The following is a 26,203-nucleotide window of genomic DNA, read 5'->3' on the forward strand; positions in this document are numbered from 1 at the left end:
CCTTAGACTTCCATTATATATATATATATATCTTCCCTTTGCATAGTACTCTTTTCATTGTACTTCTAAGTTTCTAATGATTATAAGCATCAATAGTAATATTTTATCTCATTACTCTACCATCAATCTCTTTATTGATGCACAAGTAGTTTCTAGAGTCTCTGAACTACTTAGAATTTTTTTTCTTAATGATATTAAAAATTTTATCCCACATCATGTTGGGCTCAACTTTCATATAAAGCTAATTATTTTAAATGATTAATAATTTCTCATCATTTAAATTTCATCATCTTATCTTAGGGCATATATTTCTTCTAATTTCTTTTGTTCTACACCAAAGAAAGAAATTAATAATTCCTCTTCTAACACACCTTAACATGTTTTTAATCAAAAAAAAATTAAAAAAACTAAGTTTCTTCTAAATAAAAAAGATAAATGTTTATGATTTACGAGCTTTATTTATGAACATACTTGAGGGGTATTCTTTTTTTCAAAAAATTTATATGGAAAGTTTACATACATACCACATAATTCCTATGTATCTACATATCTGACACATAAAATTTCATATTTCATTTATAACACTTTAGTGTCCTAAACTACATGAGGAAGTGTATTTCATCGGTAAAAGTTAGTAATAGTGGTGTTTTTGAAGTAATATTAAAGATTTGAGATGTCTGCATGTAAATATGAATGCTTAAGTGTTAGATATGTAAATACACATAAGAATTGTTAAATACATAAGAATTGTGTAGTATGTATGCAAATGCCCAAATATATATTTGATATTGAGATATAGATTACTATAAGATCAAGTAGAGCTTCCCAAATTAAATATCACGTCCTCTTATAGTTTTCTTTAGTACTTTAGCTTCATAGTAGTAATACCTTCTACAGTTCATAGATGAATATAGCCTTAAAAAAAAAGAGTTGGCAAAAATATACTTCCAGCGATTCTTATTTCGAGTGTGAAGTGAAATTTTCCCCATAGAAGCAATTTAACTCACAAAAATTGTCAGAATAGGCTATAAACAACATCAAGAAAAGTTTCTTATGAAATACCAATAGAATGAAATGCATGACAAAAAGCAGCTCACCTCCTAGGCTCTTTGCAGCATCCTTGAGGCTCCCTGCAAAATATTTCTGCAGAACATTCAGGCTTATATGTTTCTCTGACGTACTTCTTTTTTTATCAGTTTGCTTTTGCGACCCACACTCTGCCTGCATACAACAACAACAACAAATCCTTAATCCCACTACACTTTGCCTGCATATGGTACAAAAAATGTTTAGTAGAAAAAAAAATTGTCAAGTTTCTACTTAATTTTACATATTCAAATCCATCAACGGTTGGATTTCTCCGTTATGTTTGAAGTAAATGCATATAGATAAGAATCAGTGCCAAAATAAAGATCGATACAGGATGCATAAGGGTCTAGGATTCATTAATGTAATCTAGGGTGAGGTGCACATTAAAAACACAACAAAAAGACAGAAAAATTCACAATCCCAAGATTATTAGCTTTGAACTTCAACAAATATTAATCACTTTTAATGCAAAAACAGCAAAAAGACTTATTTTATTCCATTCAATATTCATTCCAGTCAATATTGTAACAGTCGTAAAAATATAAAAACGTAATGAAAAACTGTGGACAAATATTAAATTTCAGCCATATTTGTCGATGATGAATAATGCACCTAGCACGAAATCCCTTGAAGCTGTGGTGCAAAACACGACAACACACGGTATTTTAAATTTATCACAAAACATTAAAAAAAAATTTATGAATAACTTAACAATAATTCTACAACATAAAAAAACATCTAATGTAAAAACTATCATGAATGTCATACACATAGCATACGAATGCTTTAGATTATATGTCACATAATAGTTATCATCTCTTTTACCAAGATGGGACAATTCCATGCTGGAAGTCTGGGCAAAACAATCACACTTCCTACATTTAAGCTAATTTCTAGAACAAAATGAATAGACGCATTTATTAAGCGTTCGATGTGAATTTGCAAGGTGGAGATAAAATGATATATAAGTCCATGACATTGGTTGCAAGTACACGAAATAAAATCAAATTAAAAATAAAATATGAAGTAATATCTGAGTATCTCAAAATTTTTAATTTATAAGAATTAATCTCAATATGTTAAATTTTTTTTATATAAAGCTATCTTTCTTGCAAGTAATTTCTCAAAGGTCTCCATAAAAAAATTTGGGCTTTATATGTACTATCACAATAAAATGATAAAATGATATATAAGTCCATGACATTGGTTGCAAGTACACGAAATAAAATCAAATTAAAAATAAAATATGAAGTAATATCTGAGCATCTCAAAATTTTTAATTTATAAGAATTAATCTCAATATGTTAAATTTTTTTTATATAAAGCTATCTTTCTTGCAAGTAATTTCTCAAAGGTCTCCATAAAAAAATTTGGGCTTTATATGTACTATCACATTAAGTTGTTGGTTTGGATCCCATATGTATGTTGTTAAAATTGCCAGAGAACTTCTAACTGTCATAATCTATAGCTACTATTTTTTAATCACATCCAAATAAGACAAATTATGCTAATCATACAAACGAAATAAAATATATAATGAAAACTAAAGCATAAATATGCATCCTAAGAGACACTTATGATAATGTCTAACCTAGTCATACATGACAAGATAAAGAAAACTTAAAAACATGCAAACCACACAAATATGAAATATTTATTTTTGACAAACAAGCATCTTAAAGGGAGCTGAAAGCTAAACCAAATGGTTTAAATATTAGTTGTGATGACTTACGCACTTTTAAAGTTGCCTAGATAAGCAACATTCTAAAGTTCAAGTTGCTGTTGAAGTATCACCATTAGCAAACTTATTTAAATAGTCACATAATTTCAATTTCTCTGCAAGACTCGCTTCATGAATTTATTTGTATGTAAAGAAATCAAAAACCTAAACTAAGATCAATTTCAATTTAATTTGTGGAGATTGCTCATTAAAAATTTATCAGAAGTCAAATCATTATATTTATCAATTGGTATACCAATCTGAACCGGAAAGGTCGCTTTAGGTTCTCAATAAAATGATTTCAATTTCTATTTAAAGCTCAAATTAACATTCATGAATATATTTAATTATAACTTCAAATGGAAACTCATATTCAACAACTATAATTAGTCTCATGACGTAATTGCAATACGATTATATTTCACCTTCAAATCCACAGTTAAATTAAGTCCAAACTCAATTTTAATTTTAAATTTGGATTATAGCTCTTGCTCATCTGTACGAGTAGGTTCACTTCTAAGAATAGATTTAATTTCACTTGAAAGTTCAAATTCTTATATGATCTCATGATTACCGATGAATTCAAACATAATTTCCATGTCTTGTGCAAAGATAAGCTCAAGTTCATGATATACTCTAATGTAGATTCATTGAGACTAGATGTGTATTCACATTTTGATTGTAACTACTTTTCATAATTTAATAAACCCCTTCTAGAGCATTGATGAACTTCATATTCATAGATAGAATTGGATTCAACTACACATAATTCTTTGTCATTGTATTTTTAACATACCTGAGAGGAGAATAAAATGATCTACCATAGAGGCTTTAACTTATTATTTTATTGATCATTTAGTTTTATTTCACTCAAATTTCCTCACTCTAATAATCTGTTAATTGATCCATTGTTGAACCCGACTTCTAGACATTTTGACATCATGCCTAAGAAAGTAATGATTTATCTTTAATAAATTTACTTAAGTGTAATCGACCTACCATAATACTTATAATATGCCATTACATCCAAAGATCTATTCAAAGACTAATATAAGATTTTTGGTAAATACTCGCTTACTATGCTTCAAATCTCTAGCCTAACACTTTTAATGAAACAAGTAGCAATAATAAAATACTCTCTAGGTAAATGATATTTGCTATAAGACTAATAAAGCCATCAGAATATTTATATTCAACATATTTAACTTACACGTAATGCTTTACTTGTTGTAATTGATCCCTATGCTCACTAAAATATAAACATTATGGCTTAACTTTCTGCTTCAGATCAACCCACATAGTTTTCGTTTCACTAGTAATACTTTCCTGAAATGATTGCACAAGGCCAACTAGTTTTAATTTAACATATCTGCCATTTAGAATTGAAGTAGTAATCCACATAGAATTATTTCAAATTATAAATTAAGCCTAAAAATGCATTAGCATTATATCTCCAATTGAATGTACTTCTAAGAGTCCTTGGGCTCAAACGTCCTGCACAATTCCTACAAAAGTCTTTTCTCATTTCATCAAACAACCTTTTCCCCAAGATATTTTGAATTGTTATCTTCATACATACACATCCTCAAAATAAAGAAAAAATTTCTCAAAAAGTAATCAAATATGTCTTTATTGGCTAATTTTCTAGAAAGAACAAATGCTAACATTCTCGCACAAGGAAGGTTTATATGTATGTTAATGTCACTCTAGATGAAAACAGTTTATAATTTGCTACTACTTACGCAACCCCACCCCGCCACAAAACCACCCCCGCCGGGCTCCCAACGGCTCCCAACCTCCCTAAAAAACAACTCAACTCTAAAAGCAATAACTTAGAAATCAAACTTGTACCGTAACCACCTTTTACTTAACCTCTACAAGTTATTCAAGTATAAAAACACATGGAAATCCAAACAACAAAATTAATCCATAAAAATGAACTATATAAGAAAACAAAAAAAAAATCTCAATTAAACATCTCTTTACACTTGTTCTTATAATACCAAAATCTCTCCCATAATTACCAATACTTTCATACAAGCCGATATACTATTTCTACATTAAAATCATATTTGAGGCTTTAAATAATGAGAATAAGATAATGCTATGAGAAAAAAATGTTGAATTTATGCTCAAATCATAGCAAAGAGCTTAAAATATATAAACTAACGCTTTATATTGTGAAATGACTCATTGTGACCCTCGGATTGTAATCCATGTGCTTTCTAAAGGTTCGTTGGCCCCTATTTATTTTTCCTTCTTTGTTGATTTTATTTCTATTTGATAATGTCCATAGGAATGCATGTATATCTCCCCTCATGTACAAAGAAAAGCAAATACTCTTGAGAGTATTTGCTTTGTTTTTTTTTTTTTTCTAAAAGGTGTTAGAGCTATGTTAGGGTGCTCTTTCCAATATTTGTTCTTATTCTCTATAGTTAGGATTTTGACTTTCGAAATTTATTCTTCTCAAGGATTACGGTTTTTAATTCCAACATTTGTTCTTATTATCTAAGGTTAAGGTTTCCACTTTCAACATTTATTTTAATCCTCTAATTTTTAGGTTTTCGCTTCCAATCTTTGTTATTATTTTCTAAAGTTTGGATTTTCACTTCCAACCCTATCCCTCCTGTTGAGTTCTTTTTTTATTCATTATGTCGAGATTCTAAGGGGGTGTTTGGCTACACTTTGGATTTACGTTAAATAGAATTTAATAAATTCTGAATTATCAAATCCAGATGCTATTAAAACCAGAATGGTGGTTGGTTCAGTTGAGGTTAAATCCAATTAAATTCAAAATATGTGTTTAGCATTATATTTCAATTGAGTTCTATTTTCTTCTTCCCAAGTTAAATCCGATAAATCCACCAAATATTTGGATTTAATAAAATTCGAATTTACGTCCAAAAATTGACAAAATGAAGAAGAAAATGGATTTAACAAAGCGCTGGATTTAGCTTCTTGTTATTTCATGTTTGACTGGATTTAAGTTAAATCGAGCGATAAATCCTACTAAAAATACGCTATCAAACACCCCCTTAGACTTCCATTCAAAAAAATTGACTATGATTAATGATAAAAATCATATCAAAGGAGAACTCCAAATAATTCAAACATCGTATCACTTGAATGCGAAACTTAAATGGTCCCAACTAATGAAGACATTTCCAAAAGAAAGGAAAAAGATTGAACACCTTATAAAATCTACCTCCGAAGCTCAAAGACCCAAAGTTGTTATTTTGAAAAGAAATTGATTCCATGATCATGCAGTGGTTGTGAAATATCATGCTATCGGGAATCAGTAAGGCTTTTATGTTTCTCCCAATAGAAATATGTTATGAATCTATTGAAAGAAACCAAAATGACACGATGCAAGCCGTATGAAACTCCAACTGAATCAAGACAAAAATTAGACTTTAATGAAAGAAATGACGTGGATACCTGACAATATTAAAGAGAACCAATTGGTTAACTTATTAACCAAAGGCTTTTGCAGTCCAACATTTAAAAATATCATAAGCAAATATAGAAAGGTGGATCTCTACGATCCAGTTTGAGAGAGAGTTTTGAATTTCTACTCCAATTATAGAAAAAAACTTAGGGCACATGAATCAAGGATTTTATACCGTTAAAACAGCCTCTCTATGACCCTCCGATTGTAATCTGTGTGATTTCCTAACAGAATGTCGGCCCCTATTTATTTTTTCCTCCTTTTTTGGTATTATTTACATTTTGTAATGTCTATGGGAAATGTATATATATATCTCCTTTTATACAAAAAAAAAGTAAAAACTTTTGAGCATTTTTTCATTGTTTTATCTCCTCCAAGAAATGAAAATCCTTTAAAGGTATAAAACATTAACTTTGGTAATACTGCCAACAAGAAAGAAAGAAACAATATATGAATGAGTCTTTACAAGAAAATAAAAATCATATGGCTCACAATAAAGGTATAAAACCTGACTAATAGCAAAAATTTATATTCAAATATATGTGATTAATTATCTTTAAATTTTTATTTCAGCTACTAAATTGAATGTTGTTCGAGTTCCCTTATCTTTAAATGTTAGAATGGATCGAAAATTTGATATAAAGAATGACTTCCTATATGGTGATCTAGAGATGGAAGAGTATATGATGACCCAACCAATGTTTGCATAAAAACTAAAATGCATTGTATCATTATAGCAAATTCCCAATGGCCATAATTCAAGAAGTTTGTCAAACATAGTCAACAAGATCATAAATCATTCATGAAGCATAGCTTCAAGGAGTCTCTGCACTAATAGCTTATGTCAGACATTATCGTGATTGGTTGTGAATAGGAAGGTGTGGAAACTATAAAAAAAAAAGGCAGCTCCAAGAATTTGAAATCAAAGAATTAGATAGGATGAAGTACTTTATTATTAGTATTGAGATTGCACACACTCGATATCGAAACTATATATCACAACAAAAATACATAACAATTCTATTAAAATAAACAAGCAAATTGGGAAGCAAGCTTATCGAGAGACCCACAAAATTTAATCACCAGCATGGAGTTGCTCCTAAAAACACAAAAATAGAGAAAACCTCCAATCAAAAATTTAAGGGGAAATTTATCTACTTATCATATATTAAATCTGACTTTGTTTATGTTAGTATGATAAGTATTTCGATGCACACTCATGATGAATCGCACCATCGAGATGTATATCAAATTTCAACTTTGAACAGAACCATGAATAAAGAAACTTTATTCAAGTAAAGGAAGGATTTAAATTTCAAGCTTATATAAATGTCAATTACGCATAGTCAATGATAGATAAAGGGTAAACTTTATGATATTGCATATTATTAGAAAGCAATCTTGTGACTTGTATATGTAAAAATAAAAAAAATTAGTGGTGGTTCCGTACAAGCCTATATTGAATTTATGACACTAGAAATACTATGACTAAAAATTAGCTTGAAAATTTTAATGGTTGAATGAAAAGCTCGTGCAATGCTCTATTGTTAATAGCAATTTATCCCTTAATATTTTATATAAATCCGTACAACATAAAGGAGCTAAGCACATTGACGCTAATAGGCATTATAAAAGGGAAGCTAAGAAGTGGCCTATATATACTCTTTTGTCTTTTGTCACAACGGATGAGAAACTTAGCAGAATTCTCACCAAAGAGTTAAAATAAGCAACAATTCAAAAATTAACATGCAAACTTAGAATGGATAACATCCACAAATTAGTTTGAGGAGAATGAAAAAATCAAATTCCAATAATTGCACCTTCTACATATCTACCTCGACTAGTGTAGTCATGTCCCCCGTATTACTTATTTGCTTCATGCCACGTCACTAATATATGGGATTAACATCGCCAATACAACAATTTATGAACTATCCAAATTTTAATTTATCTAAATTTGAATTTTATTCAAGAATCGTTGTAAATTTCCTATTAGAGAATCCCCTAGACTTATATAAATTTAGCACAAATGATGGAATGAAACACAACAATTTATTTTCAAGTCATTCTCGATTATAATTTTATGTAATATATATAACAAAAAAAAACATATAATATTAAATATCTACAATGATTTTCACTATAATAATATAAAGGTTAGAAGTTCAAGTCACATAAATGATCTCTCCACAAAGCAAAGAACGCATTCAAACCAGGCTATAAAAGGAATTTAGAGCATTAATTATAATCTCTTGCAAATTTCAACTAGAAAAATTCTGATAACTTAAAATCAATCCAATGTCAAATCAGAATCAAATAATTTTGAGTTGAGTCAACTCAACTGAAACAATTTTGATTCAAAGATGAATTAAACATTTTTATTTTAAATTAAGGCAAAATTAGTCTAGTTTATGCTCACATTATCCCCACATCAAACTCTTGACTAAAATAAAATATATGTTTCACATAACAAAACAAGTTACATCATCGATGTCACTAACATTCCATTAGGGTTAAAAAAGGAGATAGTTAGAGTTAATAAAGGTATTTTCTTGGTTAGATGAACCAGGTTATCTGAATTCAGGTTTTGAAAAAGAGAAAAATGAATTTCTAAATATTTAGAGTTTTTATGGCTCTAATCAAATAACACTGATCAAGACTTCCCACACGGTGTATAGTAATCGAAGAAAGGAGTAAGGAGATTTTAGGGTAAGTGAGAAACAAATGGGAATTAGCATCAACTACTGAGAATCCGGTTCAACCAGCAGCTTTCCATAGGAAGAAAGCCAACAGGGATAACTGAAGAAGGTGTAGGAGGTTTTTAGACGTCGTGGAGAGTTCATCACCTTGACTCAATCAAGTAACATACACGCCACCTGAAAGAAACAAGGGATATAGCACTCTAGCAAAAAAAAAAAACAGATTCATTAAAAAAAAAAAAAAGCTGGAAACTCAAACTGGGTTCTAACCACGTGTATATGTTCCCATGCAAAAACAGCTCAAATAATAGCCTAAATAAAGTAAATTGGAAACCCAAGGGGGCTAGAAATGCCTGAACTGGTTGGCCAATTGAACCGGTTCTCCCAGTCTCAGGAATTCTTGCTTCGACCCATCTGGCGCGGATGCCAGCGCCAAGAAAGAAGGTTGATGTAGGCAGGGTAGCCAGCTGGGAGCTGGCACAAGCTTTTTAGATATATTGAAGACTGTTGACAAAACAAAACAAAAGAGCATGATGCTTCTTTATTGTTTTATTAATTGAAGCCTTCTTTCTAAATGCTTTCAGGAAGTATTATATATAGTGAAAAAAAATGAATAAAACTTGCTCAGGCATCTAGATTAGAAAAAACTATCATTGAATACAGAACTGAGGATAAGAATAGAACCTGCTCGTCATACTCCATATTTTGATCTTGGGAAAGTGCATCAGCTACCTCTATATTTCTCTCAGAAATTTGTAAGTTTCTCTCAGACATAGGATGAGAAAATCTGCCAAGAATTTCAGAAGACAGAGAGCTTCTCACTTTAAAATTTGCAGTGTCAACTTCACAGAAATCAGGCCTGTTTACTTCAGTATCTAAAACCACCCTCAAACTCTTGCAAATTCCCTGCATAGTGACTGAAATTTTTTTTAACAAGTGCTGTTGCTCCACACTTCCTTTGCAATTTACAGGAAGAAAGAACTCTAACACAAAATCATCATCTCCAGTGTAGTTGCTCCTTAACCTGATTGCAACAGCAGCCTGCAAACCAAACTTACGTGTGTGATGGACAAGCGGATATTCCCCAATGTCATGCCCTTTAACATCCGGTGAAAAAATTGGATGAGTTGATAAAAGAGCTTTTCCCACAATTCCTTGCCCTTTAGCAAGGTAATGCTCAGCACAGGCTTGCAGAAAACCAAGCATTTGTGAATCATTCACATAACAAGCAGACTCCTGAATGCAAAGCATGCTTTCTTTTAAATATTGCCTACCAGCAACGGATTTATCACTCGTTCCATTATCACATGCCATAGGCATCCAAGTGAGTGCCAAAGGTAGCTTATGTGTATGGCAAACTGCTCTTAGAACATCTAATATCTCTGAAAGTGCAGATTTTTGCTCCTTTGTAAGATTCTGTACATTAGAAAGAGCAATACACTTATAACTGAATCATCTTACCATTCAAGAGACCAAACACTCTGGGGCAGTCTGGTAAAAGATTTATGTGGGATTTAACTAAAATATGCCAGACATAAAAAAGGTCAAGGCAAAAGTTAAATCCTGAATTTAGTAAATCTAGTTCCTTTTCAATTCCTCTCAGTTTTGTCTTAAATCTTGGATTTACTAAATTCTGGTGTTGGCAGGATTAGTAAATCCGGATTCATAGGATTTACTAAAGCTGTTACCAAACAGCCCCAAATAAAAATGCATCCATTCAGTACCTGGAGATGAGCACATGCTTTGGTCGTCCCTAAATCCACAGCCTACAAATAATTGGGCAAATACAAATTTCAGAATTTAACAAATGTGTCCATGGTACATGCTTATCATTCTTTAATAGCCACAAATGCATATGATAACTAATATATAGAATTTCATGCTTCAGGGGTAGGAAATGTTTTATCGAAATAGATGGATGCAAGAAGATAACCACTCTCAGCACATTAGCTAGCAAGTATTCAACTTGGCTATATTGTTTAATAAAAAATTCTATCAAGCATTGAATTATAAAAGAAAATATATCAACAATCAGAAAAATTGCATGCTTGTCTAACAATATCACAAAAAATGGGCTCAAAAGTTAAAATCATATGCAATCAAAGGGATGAAAATTTCAGGAACAAGGCACACACAGTACCACAAGTTATTTCAGAAAATGAAAGATGTTCAACAATTTCAGATTATATAGATTAAACCACTAAGCACCTGCAACGCTCGACAAACATTCTCCATCTCAATATCAAAATTTGACTTCTCTTTCATTGTGACAAGTTCAAGAACTGCACAACACTTGGATTGATGGAGATCAAAAACTGGCACTGCAAGCGATCCACGGACTTGATGGCTAATGGCATGCTCTACCCTCAAGTATTCAAACTTGTTGTAGTAGTGGACATTTGAGGTCCACTCAGGCAGCCCTGAGATGAATACACGACCAGGGACTCCAGGAAACATACCAGGAGTGTCTTTTGCAGAGAAAGTGAAAACCCTAGAAACTTCACGATATCCTGCAAGAACATGATCCAGCAGAAATGGCTGTTCACATGTACTCAAAATATAATTATCACCTTGCTTAACAGGTACCCATACTTGGGCAAGGGTACCCCCGCCTGAGGAAAAAAGCTTTAGCAAGGATAGCACCTTAAGCATCCTGTCGGAGAAAGTAAAATTCCCAATTGATTTGAGAATAACGGTTGAAGTCCTTTTCAGGTCTTTCTCTACCGAATCAAGGTCACCCTCTGCGGAATTCGGTGAAAGCTCTGATTGCAAAACAGGATTTTTAGCTGCCAACTTTTCTCTGAGTCTAGAGTCTCCATCACCAGAGGTCCCTTCATCCTCTAAAACTGAATCCCTAGGTTGCTCCAAGCCACTTGGAGAAATCAAAGTGGCAGAATTGCCAAACATAGGATGCAAAGATGAGTAACTAAAGGAGGAGGAAAGCAAGTCAGAAAATAAAGGACTTGAAGACTCATGAAACCCATCAAAATTCAATAGCCCAGACAAGTTGAGCAGATCCTCCGATATGGGGCTTCCAGCGCCGCAATCCATAGCCATGAATCCTTCCCCACAAGCATTCTTCGCCATCCTTCCTCCTTGCGCCGACTGATGATCCATCCACAAATGCGTAATGTCTTCCCCTGCATCAGCAAATTCAGAGTCACCAACATGGATTCCAGCTTAAGGAAAAGTAAGGGGGGGAAAATATAAATAGATTCCAGCCATATCTCACAGAATCATAAACTAATGCCCACCTAGAAAAGAAAGATCCTTCGCACCAAACCGTCCCAAGTAGCAGCGCCATCCCCAGACCCATTGTAGAAATCACCTAAGACCATTGTGCTGATGTAAAAACTATAAAAACCTGCTCTTTTAGAGAGCGAGACCAATAAATTTTATCTGGGAGAAACGCTGAGGAGTAAAGAACTGTAAAAGAGCTCCCGAGCAGGAAGATGAAGAGTTCACCAGAGTAACGTCGGAAATCGTAAACGAAGGTTCTGGAAGCTTGGCGGGGATGCAAGAGGGTCGCTGAGGAGCTTGAGAGGAAGAAAAGAAGCTTCTTTGATATTCTCGAGCAAGCAGGCTCGAACGCTCCTTGTTACCCTCCCCTTAGAAGATGATGGACATTTCTCGTCTCCAGTAAGCGTCGCGAGAAGAAGAAACAAAGGATAGCACTTTCCGCTCCTGAAGATGCTTATTGATAGTTAGCCGCCAGACGGTTCCGTTTGGATTTTTCAACCATCAAGGAATTTACTTAACAGGATATAAACAATAATTTTAAGGAGATTTATATAAGAAAATGATTATAAATAACTCATAATTATAAGAAAATATTAGATCCAGTTTATTATGTCGGGTAAAATAGACGTGTTGTCTATGACATGAATCGCATCATGTTGTCAGTGATGACCAATATCGTAATTCGCACGTTCAAATGACATACTTAATATTTTCTCCACAATTACAACAATAAATAAACAAATACACTATATGAACAACTTACAACTCAATGAAAATTTAATCAAAGTTTCTTTGAATTAGTAAATAAATAAATTTGAATTTTTTAAGTAATGATGGTTAAATAAATCAAGCTTAAATCTGACTCCTCTTTTATTTGTGTTCAAAATTTATTTATTATTAGTAAGTAATTTGTTAAATACTCTATATTAAATTTATGATTGCATATATCATATATATAATGTATTATTTAAATAAAATTTGATTAATGACAATTTTTTTAATTATATATTTAATTGTAATGTATTTTAGTTTAATAACAATTTTGTGTTAATAATAATAATTAATTAAATGTTTATTATTATTATTATTATTATTATTATTATTATATTTATTTATTTATTTATTTATTTCTTTATTTATTTATTTATATACCATTATTCATTATATTTTATTTTTAAAAAATTTTTTTGGGTAGGGTGAGCAATCGAACCAAGCACTATGGGATTCTTCGCTTTATTTCCTGTCAATGAACTGTGTATTCGAGCATATTATTCACTATATTCAATCCAGCATGCTTTTAAATATTAATTAATTTATCATTATATAAATATATAATATCTATTTTTAATAAAAACCCGTATTGATATAATAGCACATATTTTTAATCATTATGCCTTTCCATGAATCATAGTTCCCTCAACACCGATTCGCTTTTCCACTTTTATAGCTCTGCCTTACTCGCTTCTTTTTTTATCTTATTTTCATGTATCACACAAAATGTTTCTTATCTCTGTAAATATTTATATTTTTTCATTAGTTCATATACCATTGGTGAATATACATATTATATTTTCTTAAGGAATTAGAAAAATGGGTATAATAGTTGGTGGTAGAACCTAGCTAAACCACAAATACAACACACAAAATAAAACTTATGAGGTCACTCCACCAGATAAAGATAAGGAAAATACAAGCATGTTGTGCATTTGAAAAACCTAACAACACCCTAACCCTAGACCAAACAAACATCTACAAGGTGTTGCTTATTCAACATCTAGTGAAAGTCATGTAGTGTGGCAAAAGGGCATATCTATAGGATATTAATAGGCTCATAAAGTCTGACCCTATCCCAAGGATTTGAACAAACTAATTCTTATCAAATAAATGATTTGTTCTAGTTCGCCCAAGTCCTTGGAATGATCATACAAGATTTCGTGAAAATAACATAATTTGTATTGTTCGTATAAACAAGCTTGTAGATAATGCTCATTTTTATATCATTATCTGAGGTCAATTATAAGGTTTTACATGAGTTCCATTATTCGTTATGGTGACTCGCAAACTTAGGCATATATGAAATGAGACATGGACATACCTAAAGGAGGCAAGACACATGCAAGGTATACAAAGTATGGTATGCAGATCAAGTGATTTAGAGGCTAACCCTAAAATGCAACGCGATGGTCAATATGAGATAGCATGCAACACATACATATAAACCATACAGAAATAATGAACATGCATTGTTAACAAAGAAAATGTAGATGATCAAAGAAAATGAGGTTAGTTGCGATGGGGCATAAGAAAAGTCTACCCAACTCGGTGATCTTACATAATGCTACGCACACATGAAAAAATTTACAAACCCATACATTAAATAAACAACACCATTGAGCAGTATATACAACACTATAATGTTACCCTTTTGATATAAGGATCGGAGATCAAGCATAGCATTACTAGAGGCAGAAATGTGGAGTCAGACACTTCCATTTCCACACAGACTAATTTTTTTTCCTAAATTAACTATAAACATCTTACTAGATGCTTTTTAGGGTAATAAGAGATGAATTTATAGTGATTTAATTGACCATGGTAAATTAGCTATAAAGTTAATTGAATTAGTTAGAGGGGAACTGTCATGCTCTATAAGGGCAAAAAAAATGGCCAAAGATTAAGCTCTTAACCTGCAAAGGTTAATGCTTGAACATGTTTGACGTAGCCAAACTTGATTAGAGGGAGAGTGAACTCGTAGTCACTACAGTACGATAAATGTGGTTCATTAATTATGTGTTGACACAAGTTACTATGTTGAGTGGGGCTTAGCATTGCAGCTCTATTAAGTAGTGTCATGACTCTGGGTCTATAAGGCACGGCGTTGTGGTGTTAGGAACAACCTTGTGATTCTCGGCTAAATAGACTCACGGTCTAAGACCTCATTGTTGTCAACAACATTGTGGCTCTAGGCCAAATCAACTCGTGGCGCTTGACCAATTGGGTTTTTGGTGTTGGAAATAGCTTCGCGCCTCTAAGCCAAATCAGTAAGTGACTTAGGATCATAGTGCAAGAAACAAAACTGCAGTTTTTGACAAATAACCCTATGGCTTAGCAAAATAGCATTGAGAATAGTGTTGCGGCCCTAGGCCAGCAACGAACACCGCACCGCGACATTGCATATGTAATGCCACGGATGTACAAAATGAGTGACATGATGTTACAGGGCTTCAAAATGCGGCGTTGTGGTGCCAATTTCAATATAGGTAGAGCATTGCAACACTGCATTGGTAGTGTCATGGCATATGGGTTAAAAATAGGATGTTTTCACTTGATTGCTAGGAAAAATTGTAAGGACAATGGGAAGCTACCCAACCTAGAAGTTTTCTCTAACAATGGGTCAACCTTAACACTCTAAAAATAGGCTAGAGAATCTAGAGAAATAAAAGGAGGGAAGAATATTGAAATACTCATGTACTCAAAGGTTATGATTGATCTCTAATTCATCTCCTTCTACTACCTTGTTTTAGACATAAACATAACTATCATTAGTGAAGGAGTGTTGTGGCTTTGAGATGAAATGAGGGAGAGAAGCTTTCGCATCTCATCGCACCCAAAGGACAATGGGGGAGATAAGGGGTTGAATGAGCTCTAAATACTCGAATCGATATCTACCCTTAAGCAGTAGAAAAATACAATTTTCATAGAAGAAAATCAAGTGCAGCACTGCGGTGCCATGTCTACAGTATTGCGGTGCTGGTGACATGTTAACACCACATGAATTGGCCAAATGATAGACTTTTCTATCACATTGACGCACATCAGCCAACACACTATCATTTTTTTTACTGTTGTAGTGCTAAGGAAGCGTAGTACTACACTATTGACATGACACTGCCATGACGACATCCATCATTATGTCTTGCCCAATCAAAACCATTTGCATTTGAAATGCATTATTTGATGAATTTGTCACTTACATAAAATTACATTGTCATTAATGTAACATTTTGAGGAATTTGTCATCTTAGATAACATTACGTTTTCATTAATGTGGCATTACAGTGTTGTTGATATGACAATGTCACGTCAACCGACCAAATCATGACTTGGCCAATCACGGGATGCACTTGGAACATGGGCATTGACTCTACCCACCATGCGTGACATCTCAACTTGGATAGTAGGCATTGTAGCCCCTCGGGTTAAATCAAGATAGAGTTCTCAATGTTGTGGCTCCAAGATTGTAGCACCGTACTGCTATCGAAGGCATAGTGGTGCTAATGGACTATACTATAGTTCCAATCAAAAAACCTTACAACCTAAAAAATAAAAACTCTCAATACCATCGTGATGGTGGAGAATAGTTCTAGGAAACTATGGATTCAATAAAACACATTTATTTCACCTTTATGTCACACTTGAAAAATCATGCCACGACATGCCAACCTCTGGGTCATTCCCTCCTAGGCATACCCTTTTCTTCAGATCGTTGTTGTTGCAAAATCACTTCCTCCTCGACATACTCTTTTGTTCAGGTCGTTGTTGTCATGGCATGTCCACCTCAGAATCACAGCCTCCAAGGGCATACCTTTTTGTTCGGGTCGTTGTCAGCATAGCATGCCTGTCCTTCAGGTCGCTGTCTCCTCAGCATACCCATCTATTGTACAATTGTCTCCACTACATGTCCGTCCTCTATGAGTCACTGCCTTCACGGCATGCATTTTATCACCACTTTTGTTATATGCTTGTTGCATATCTTGCATGTTTGCAAGTGTGCTCGATGAGTGCCTCTTGGGTAAGGTATGAATCCTTTTTATATGTATCATTTTACTCAATGCAAACTCACTTGTAGCCGATGTGTCGCATGTCACCCCAGGTCCCTCAGACAGGCTTAATTCCTCTTCATAGATAGCATGTTTTACCAGTACATCTCGTTCGTGTGTGTCATTATTACATGTAACATTCTTGCATTCATTTGCATGATGTGTGCTTCGCCCATTTGGGCGCTCATTGTGGTTGTTCTGTAATTTGATCGAAAAATCAAAATGTAGGCTTCTTTTATGCTTATATGCTTTCCCATTTGCCTCGATGACTGTCCTACTCAATAAGAGAGTGACCCGTTTATTGGTCGTGATACACAAATGAGTGTTGCCCATGAGGATGCCTCCATGAGTAGTGTCAATTTTTGTATCACGAGATACAAACAATATAACTGTTCTGAGGATCTAAGGGTTCTAAGGTGTGTCATATGCATCATGGACCCGCATCGTAGTCCCGCTATTTTAAAAGTATAAAAATATTTTTTTTGTTATTATTAGTATACCCATTTACTTTTAAAATTGTATAAGTTAGGTCATATGTGACGCCACTTATTTTAAAATGTCACCACTTTTTGTGACGTGTTTTAGATCCCTTTGATCTTTAGGACGGGGTTAGTGTGGTGGCCCCGTCAAAGTCATTCGATAGCTAGAGACTTTACCCTGTGCACTTAGGTGTTAAGTTAGGATATTTTTCGTTAGATGATGTGCTAGGCTATGATCTAGGTTGCAAGGTAGTCTTTTTGATATATGATTATTTTTCCTTGTTAGATTGGTTGCTCTAGCCAGACATTTTTTTTTTGTTTTGTTCTTTTGGTGTGCCGACATGCTTGATATGCATGGTAATGTGTTAGGGCGTTCTTCTGCAGGGAGTCATGTTTTTAAATGTGCACACACATGTACTTCATAAGAGGGAGCATGTGATCATTCATTTGTTAGTGTTTGCTTGCAGTTGCTGCTTAGCTCCCCCACCAGGAGCGGCTCATTATACGTTGCATGGCTTTACCCGCTAACCATATTTTCTATGCAGGTCGAGCATTTTTATCTTTTTCTATGTATTTTTGGAGTCCTAGGAGAGTTTTGTAGCAAAAATAAGATACATGCATGAGTTCTGAGGTTCTTTGATGCGGGAACCATGTGGAGAAGACCAATAACAGATGCTCGTGTCCCGTATCTTAATTATGCATTTCATATTGATGTATAGAATTAGGACCGAACATGTATATGCGGAGTTCGACAGTCTTTTTCTTTTCTAGAATATGTTGCTGACCCACTCACACCGACCTTTCTTATTTATTTTCGACAGTCTTTTTCTTTTCTAGAATATGTTGCTGACCCACTCACACCGACCTTTCTTATTTATTTCATTTGACTTGTTTTCTACCTTATTGTGTGCCTGCATGCTTGGATTTTTTTTTTGTTTATTTTTGTGGTTTGTCTGTAAATCACGATGCAATATAAGCTCATTAGGACAAAAAAATCTATTTTTCTGTAAAATTCTAAATAAAATATTCAAGATTATTAAAATTTAGGATTAAAATATTTAGGCCTTTAAAATATGCATTTTACTTTCTTGCATGGCCTTCGGGATGGATTTTAAATGGGCTGCATTACATAGCTATAACTCAAGTTATTTAATAGAGCCTCCATAATATTTAAGGACCTCTCTAGATAATTACATTCATATTTCATCTCCTGATGAGAAACGTCCATGTTTTCTCAACCTAACTGACCCATCATACTTTTTATATATGGGTGCTTGACTAGTGAGTCTAAAGTGTTAGAAGACTCCCCAACCTAGATGGGGTGTAAGTCTTTTTGTTTGGAGCATTTTTAGCTTTATATTTGAACATTCTCTTCTCTCCTTTCCAGAGGCATTCTTGCCACTTTGGTAAGTATAAGTCCCTCATCTTAAAATTCTAGTTATTGTCACATGATAGAGTTTCCTTCATTTGAACTTAGGGGAATCAAGATCCCATAGACGACGTAATTCACGGATTAGTGACTATAACATGTTGGACCGAATATACTTAGGCCTTGATTGGGGGCGCGACTGTAGGGCTTCGTGGCACTCCACCGCTAATCTCTGCTCTTTGAGAGCGCGGCAGGAAAACTTCGCGGCCACCGCACTAGGAATTTTCGCTAAAAGCCGGTCGCGAGATCGCCCCGTGGCCGGCGTTCCGCAATTCTATTTTTGCCCAGTTGCCCTTCGATCGTTCTGTCGTTCGAGTTATTACGTGAAATCAAGCTCCGCCCCTTCCCCCTCCTTCTCTCGCGTTTGTTTGTTTGTTGGTCATCTTATCCGACAGTTCGACAGTTCGGCTCGTTCGTCGGTCCTCTCTGGCAGTTCGGCTTGTTCGATTTTCTTCCTTTATCTACCCATCAAAACGAAGACCTGTCCATCGGTCTCCTTCCTTTTCCATCCTCTCCCTCAAAGCTGCGCAGCCCATCGAAAGGTCGTTGTGACCTCTGTGGATCGAGCGTTTTATGCCGGAAAAGGTAAGGTTGCTTGACTGTTATCCATTTCAGTCTTTCGTTGAATCTGTGATCTCCAATGAAAACATTTGCTTACAGAAATTGCAATCGATCTCTTTGGTCAGTGGACACCTTCGACCGTGGAGATCGAAGAAGATTGTGTTTGTCTCTGCAGCGAAAACAGTGCGCCTCTTGAGCTCTTTACATTTGCTTCTTCTTTCTTTGCCTTTTTTTGCCTCTTTGGTCTGATCTGTCCCGTTTCTTTTCTCTGCCAATTTTTTTTAAGTTAGTTAAGACTTTTCTTTTATAGGCAACTTATAACTTGTTTGAATGTGAGGCATGTGGAGACAACTAAATTTGTAGCATCTTGTGATTTTGTGCTTGATGTTAAAATAAAAAACATGTTGCCAAGATTGATTTTTATTGTATTTCATTATAGGAATTTGAGGCTGTGTTGTCTTGGAAAAACACTAGTGAATCAGAATTTACTTACTACTCATTGGCCTCGAACATTATTTTTTATTTCACTGTTAATTGCTTGGAACTTTCTTTTAATTTAGGTCTATTAGTTGTGGAGGAGAATAGGAGCATATTGGCAGAGTGAGAAACTTTGATTCTTTTTACTGGTCTCTTGTAGTTCTGCTTTTTGAGCAAACTCTATTTAATGGTGTTTCGATGTTGGATGTTTATTGAAAGCCAAAGTATCAGTTTGCTTTGGAATACAAAAACTCTTGAGATTTGTTGTTAAATTTGATGAACTATGAGATTCAGGAGCATCAAGCGCTAAAATTTAATGGAATGTCCAAGATGTTTGGAATATTCGATATAAACTGTGTGATGCAAATTATCTTTCATGCTTGGATTTGTATATTTCTCTTTGAGCATTAAGTTCAGCAAGCACATTCTATCATATTGAAAAATCATGATTTTTATTCCTTATTTATTTTTTCTTAAATGGCCAGAAGATGTTTTGTAACATATGATAGATAAAGCTAATTTTATGGTGATTCTTAGTGCTCTTTATTTTGTTCGTGATTTTTATGGTGGGTATGATGCCAAAAGTGAAATTTCATATTTACTATTACAATGACACTTTATTAATTTATGTTTCATCCATTTAAAGCTTCCATAAATCCTTTCTAGAACATCTTAGTCAGCCTTCCAAAACCAAAAGGTGAGGAGTTCAAGAAATACTTCAGCTTACGTGCTCTGAAGGATTCAAGGATTGGTAACTATTTATATTTCATCTTGTAAGAATCTTTATTTTTCTCGGATTTATTTACTTATTTCAGATGTATAATGGTGATCTTTTATAAATCTTTTGTGATAGTGTTTTTTTCATCAGAGCTATGTCTTTATGATCGTGACTGGTTTTGTCATTAATCAATTTGTTTATCTTTTATACATCCTTTGTGATAGTGTTTTGTCATTAATCAATTTTTTATTTTTTTTTACACAAATTTTTTTGTTATGTTACAATAATTTAATTTATTTTAGCAATACAATGACTAATATTATCAAAGATACCAGTACAACGACAATATGAGAAAAAGAAACAACATTATTATTTTGTGACCTCTGCCTTAAGGAGATTAAACTTGGAAATAGAACCACAACCTATTTTAATATGAAAGAATGACAACATATTATCAAAAATTTCAAGGAAAGTATGGACAGGGTGTATAACAGGTTGCAAATGAAGAACACTGGGATCGACTCAAGAAGGATTGGAAAATTTGGAAGGAATTGAAACGAGAATCAACAGGCTTGGGTTGGGATCCTGCGAAACGAACAATTGATGCTTCAGATAAGTGGTGGGCTGAAAGACTTACGGTGATCAATTTATCATTCATATAATTTTATTTATTTTATTTTTTAGTACTGATTGAAGTGTTTAATATGATTTTGTAGGTGGTGCTGGGAGCAAAGAAGTACAAATTTTGTGGCATTGAACCCGAGTTTGAGGAGAAGCTCAACCGAATGTTTGAGGGTGTCATCGCAACACGCAAATATGCATGTGCTCCAAGTGATACAAGGATTTGTGGTACCCCTGAGAATGTGTCTGTCAACCTAGCTTGTGATTCACCCGATCTCGACAGCCCGGAAATCCCTGAAATCAACACAAGAAACTTTTCTAAGCGTCATCGTGTAGAGGGTAAAAAAAAGGGTGGAGATCACTTCCTAAGCTTAAAAAAAAGCTTAAAAAACTTTTCTAAGCTTTTAGAAATTTGAGTGTTATAAATGTAAGTTTTTTATGGAGGGGAATTCAGTTGTGAAACATCTGAAATGTTCCATACATTTGATATGCTTTCAAAAATTTTCATTCAGTTTGAAGGTAGCTATTGTTTATTCTGTAGAGTTCCTTTGTTTCCTCTCATTATCACATTTGCTAGCTACAACCACATATATTTTGTGAAACACTAATGTTGTTGATTGTAATTCTATTTTTATTGATAAGACCACTTCCTATTGTGATGTTTGGTGCTTCTCCCATCAATCAGGAGGCTTAGCCATTCATTTCATTATTGTAAGAGAAAATACAATTTTGTCTATTCTATTGTTTTATTTTGTCCAGTTTGATGACTGAGAACTTTTGTTTCTTGGATGCAAATTATATTTTTGTGGAGTTTTGCTTTGAAGGGGTATATGGGCCAAATTCATGATAATTTCTATTGCTTCTGATGTTGCTCATACTGATTATTGGGTCGAGATGCAAATATTTCATACAAGGGTTTTTATGTGTTGCTCATGGAGGTATTGAAAACATATTTTCAAACTGAAATCTTATACCATACAAAAATCTGAAGAGTTTGTCCATATTTTCATACAAGGGTGTAAGCTCTGCAAAATGGTTGTACAATGCAGATTTGATCTCCAATCTGGAGTACATCAATCTGAATGGGTTAATTTGTGTAGGATCTGATGGCAGTACAAGAGTTGATTTATTTTTAATGCTATGAAAGATTTGGTTTAATTTTAAGCATGAAACTTTGTTGTTTTCATTGGAAGGTCTTCTCAAATTGGTATCATTTCTATATATAAAGTTGGTTTCCTTGTCAGTTTTTTACTGCTGCTAATGAATTATCAGTGGTGAGATTGAACGTTTGTCAATGATTTGAATGTTGGTTGTAAAAAAAGCTGATGTCTAGTTTTGAATAAAGATAAAATGGAGTAACTGGATCAGTGGTTTTAAAGTTCCACAACGGCTAATGAAAATCTGATGTTTTTTAAAGATTTTTTAGGCTAAGAAATCGTGTTGCTGATTCAAATCTATTGTACATGTAGTTGATGCATTCATCTGATCTTCTTTTCGGAAACATAAATGTGGCACAAATGGTTGTTAAGCACGATGATTATCATGTTCCTTTGTATGGTTATTTTATATTTGGAAGTTTTACATACCAACCACTTAATTCCTATGCATTTACGTATCTAACATCCAAACTTCAAATTTTGCTTATATATAGAAGATATACTTGCTAGGCTTTGAATTTTGCTGTTGTGAATTTCTAATTGGGTTGTGAGCTATGCTTATCTTCATGAATTGAATACATTGAATTTTTCTTTAATTTGCACTCTATGTAAAGTGAAGTTTAGGTGTAAAGTGAAGATTTATATACCAACCATATGGGTGGTATAAATGAAAGAATTGGATGGTATAAAGGTATAAAGTGAAGTTTAGGTGTTATATATGTAAAAACATAGGAATTGGAGGAAGTTTCAATGTTTATTCTAACTGCATTACCATGAAGTTTTCAATGTTTCTTCTAAATGCATTACCATGAGCTTCCAAGCCCTGACGTCCAACTTGGTTTGGATTTGCTGAAACCTGTGGCCTACGAGGCTTGATTAAGAGAAAATGCACCAATTTGCTGTGAAAATAAGTGCTGAGTTTGTAGGAGAAGGTATTGTTAATGCTGCTATTACTGTCTTTCCTTCTTGGCTGTTAAAGCTTTTACCTCTCTTATCTCCTTTACTTCAAGAGATTCTCTTTATGAAATTTTAAGCATCTCTATTGCTATTAATTCTGCTTGCTGTGAATAATTATTTGGGGAAAACGAGAAAAATATTTGGAATATCAATTTATTATTTTTTTGAATGGCCAAGGCATCGAGGATGGACTTGTAAGGAGCTTCTTACTCCTCAGGCAATCCATAGACAGCCATGTTATGAGACAAGGGTGTGAGCTCTACAAAATGAATGGTAAGGTTTATGTGTTTCCATCCTTGGAGGTGTCTATCATTTCTCCAGCCTCTTCATTTGAAGATATGTAAATACATAAAAATTGTGCTCAATCTGCTCTTATTTGTTTTAATTAATGTAATCTTTACTTTCATCTTTTTTTGAGATATCCAAAATAATACCATATTTTTAATGTAATATTTGTCTGTTGTTTACTATTGCATTTTATTATGCGACCCAATTCTTTCGTAAGACCTCCAAAGTAATATGCAATATTTATATGTTAGATATGTAAATATATAAGATTGTGTTGCATATGTGTTTTTATTCCTAAACAGAAGTTGTTAACACTTTGGGGTCTTACTGAAGTTCCAAAATTATGATTGTTATACTCTTTTTTTCAACAGTTTTTCTAAATAGTGGTAGTGTAGTCTTTTTTCCACAATCTTTTTTTCACAAACAGCTGCCCGACAGTTGGTTTGGCACAGCTACACCAAACAGACAAACAGCTTCCCCGCAGCTGCTTCCTCACAGCAGCTTTCTGGGGCAGCGCAGCTGCAGCTGAAAAACTGAGAAACTGCAGCTGCTCCAAACAGATTCTTAGCTATAAATTCTCAGCTTTTCAACTGCAGCTGCGATGCCCTAGGAAGTAGTTGTGGGAAAGCAGCTGTGAGGAAGTTGACTGTCTGTTTGGTGCAGCTGCGTGAAAAATGCTGTGAGTCAGCTGTTTCATGTAAAAATGACCAAACTGCCCCTGTTTGATAAAACTGTTTAAAATTTTTGATTTATTTGTATAAATATGGGTTTAATGTACATAAAATTTATAAAAATATTATTTCTTAATTAATTAAATGAAATATATTGTTTTTAATATTCATTTTTATAAAAATTTATTAAAAAAAAATTGTAATTTTGAAAATATATAGGTTTTAAATTTATATTTATCTATATATCAATGTATACAAATATTTATTCGTCTATACATATAAAAATTTAGAAACATATATTTTAGAAGCATAAAATTAATTCTCCATTTTGAATATTTTAAAAGTTGATATAATTTAGAGTATTTACATAAATACCACATATTTCATGTCTCAACATATTAGACACCTAAACTTACATATTTTCTTGGATAACACAATTTTTTAACATCATATAGTGCATGACAATCTAAATAGCTTCCAGTGTCAATAAGGTAACTTCTACTACGAAACACTCGTAAGTTACAATTATTTTGTCTTTCTAACAAATTGCAAATCAATCACATATTAACCAATGCATTAGTAATTTGTTCTCGAATGGCCGTCATTTCAGTCGCACCTTCCCCTTCCTTAGTACAAATGGTTGATTGTTCGCTGTCATCTCGTATCATAGAACTACCAATTTGATTTTCAGATGGGTCTTCAACTATTTCCTGTTGGTTTGCTTCGGCATTGAGGAAATCAACGTCATATCTAGACGGGTGCCGCCTAATATAATTGTGTATTGTCATTGTCGCTATCACAATTTGAACCTGTTTTGGAAATGGGTAAGGAGGCATATCACGTAATATCACCCATTTCTTCTTCCAGACACCAAATATCCTCTCGATGACGCCTCGCAAAGAGGAATGTCTTTTGTTGAATACCTCCTTTCTGGTTCGTGTGACATTACTTGCTCGTTCAAAGTCAGGTATATGATATTTGGTATCAGGATATGGTTTGAGATACCGTCGCTGCAACGGATAACCGAAATCCACCAGATAATACTTTCTTGTAACGTGTTTAACCTTCATTTTCACATTTACAAAAAATACAATAAATTTTTTCCTAGATGCAACATACCTTAAGGAGGACGGGGAAAGCTATAATGCGGATTCCGTGTTGCACTCTTGAAAATTCTGCTGTCATGTGCACTACCCTCCCAACCTGGCATAATAAATGTGAAACACATATTAAAGTCACAGACTGCCATGACATTTTGGGTCGGGGTTCCACTACGTCCGATAAATGCAACTTTCTCATCATTTGACACACGTGCATCAACATGTGTTCCATCTATCGCACCGATGCAATCCTAAACATGTGGCGTTAGTAATTCATTAATTAATGTCATGCTTTCATGTTAAATTTTATTAATATAAGATTAAATTTGTACCTTAAAGAATGTCATGTAGCGTCGATCGTGGCGAATCTCCGTAGGAGTTTGTGAAAACGTTGAATTTGTTGGCTTTATGACTTGTTTGGCGAGGCTCACCAAAGCACTCAAACCCACTGAGAAGTACCTGCTAATGGTCTCTGATGAGTCTTGGAAGCGTTCCATCACACCACGCATTGACTCGTTCTATGATAATATATAAAGAGTAATCGCCAATACCTCACGGTCAGTCATCCTCATAGACCCATGGAGGCCATGAGAGCCCACTGAGATGCCATGAGATCCAATGAGTTCTGCTAAAAGATCTGTAAAAACATCCTGTGTCATGCGGAACATGTTGTGAAATCTTGTGGGATGCCCGGCAAGCATTTCTGCAACCCATTTGTCTCCAAAATGT

General features: G+C 33.8%; 2 protein-coding genes across 8 annotated transcripts in view; one reads left to right on the forward strand and one right to left on the reverse strand.

Annotated features, from left to right (window-relative positions):
- The window catches only part of LOC110033755 (protein NLP2-like), a 42,514-nt gene extending 29,846 nt beyond the window's left edge, over positions 1 to 12,668 (reverse strand). Inside the window, 5 exon segments of the mRNA XM_020737834.1 lie at positions 1,098 to 1,221; positions 9,641 to 10,372; positions 10,681 to 10,722; positions 11,165 to 12,096; positions 12,211 to 12,668. Coding sequence (XP_020593493.1) covers positions 1,098 to 1,221; positions 9,641 to 10,372; positions 10,681 to 10,722; positions 11,165 to 12,073 — 1,807 coding nt within the window. The 5' untranslated portion in view covers positions 12,074 to 12,096; positions 12,211 to 12,668.
- A 6,395-nt stretch (positions 12,669 to 19,063) lies between these two features.
- Positions 19,064 to 21,862, forward strand: LOC110033750. Of its 7 annotated transcripts, none has more exons than XR_002294980.1 (5): positions 19,064 to 19,509; positions 19,585 to 19,668; positions 20,609 to 20,735; positions 21,163 to 21,318; positions 21,397 to 21,862. XR_002294980.1 is itself a non-coding variant. In XM_020737826.1 (4 exons), the coding sequence occupies exons 1-4, from the start codon at positions 19,498 to 19,500 to the stop codon at positions 21,715 to 21,717; spliced, it is 561 nt and encodes a 186-aa protein (XP_020593485.1). In that variant the 5' UTR covers positions 19,064 to 19,497; the 3' UTR covers positions 21,718 to 21,862. The 7 variants fall into 7 exon arrangements, 1 of the variants encoding a protein (XP_020593485.1); XR_002294978.1 differs by having other exon boundaries at positions 20,629 to 20,735; XR_002294981.1 differs by having other exon boundaries at positions 20,629 to 20,735; positions 21,175 to 21,318.
- The last annotated feature ends 4,341 nt before the right edge of the window (positions 21,863 to 26,203 follow it).

This window comes from Phalaenopsis equestris, unplaced genomic scaffold (genome assembly GCF_001263595.1).
Source record: "Phalaenopsis equestris unplaced genomic scaffold, ASM126359v1 Scaffold001278, whole genome shotgun sequence".
Classification (NCBI taxonomy): domain Eukaryota; kingdom Viridiplantae; phylum Streptophyta; class Magnoliopsida; order Asparagales; family Orchidaceae; genus Phalaenopsis; species Phalaenopsis equestris.

Coding starts and splice junctions, on each gene's coding strand:
- LOC110033750 (XM_020737826.1), top strand. Junction 19,669..21,174: donor TTGTCTCTGCAGCGAAAACA/GTGCGCCTCTTG, acceptor GGTGTATAACAG/GTTGCAAATGAAGAACACTG. Junction 21,319..21,396: donor GGTGGGCTGAAAGACTTACG/GTGATCAATTTA, acceptor ATGATTTTGTAG/GTGGTGCTGGGAGCAAAGAA.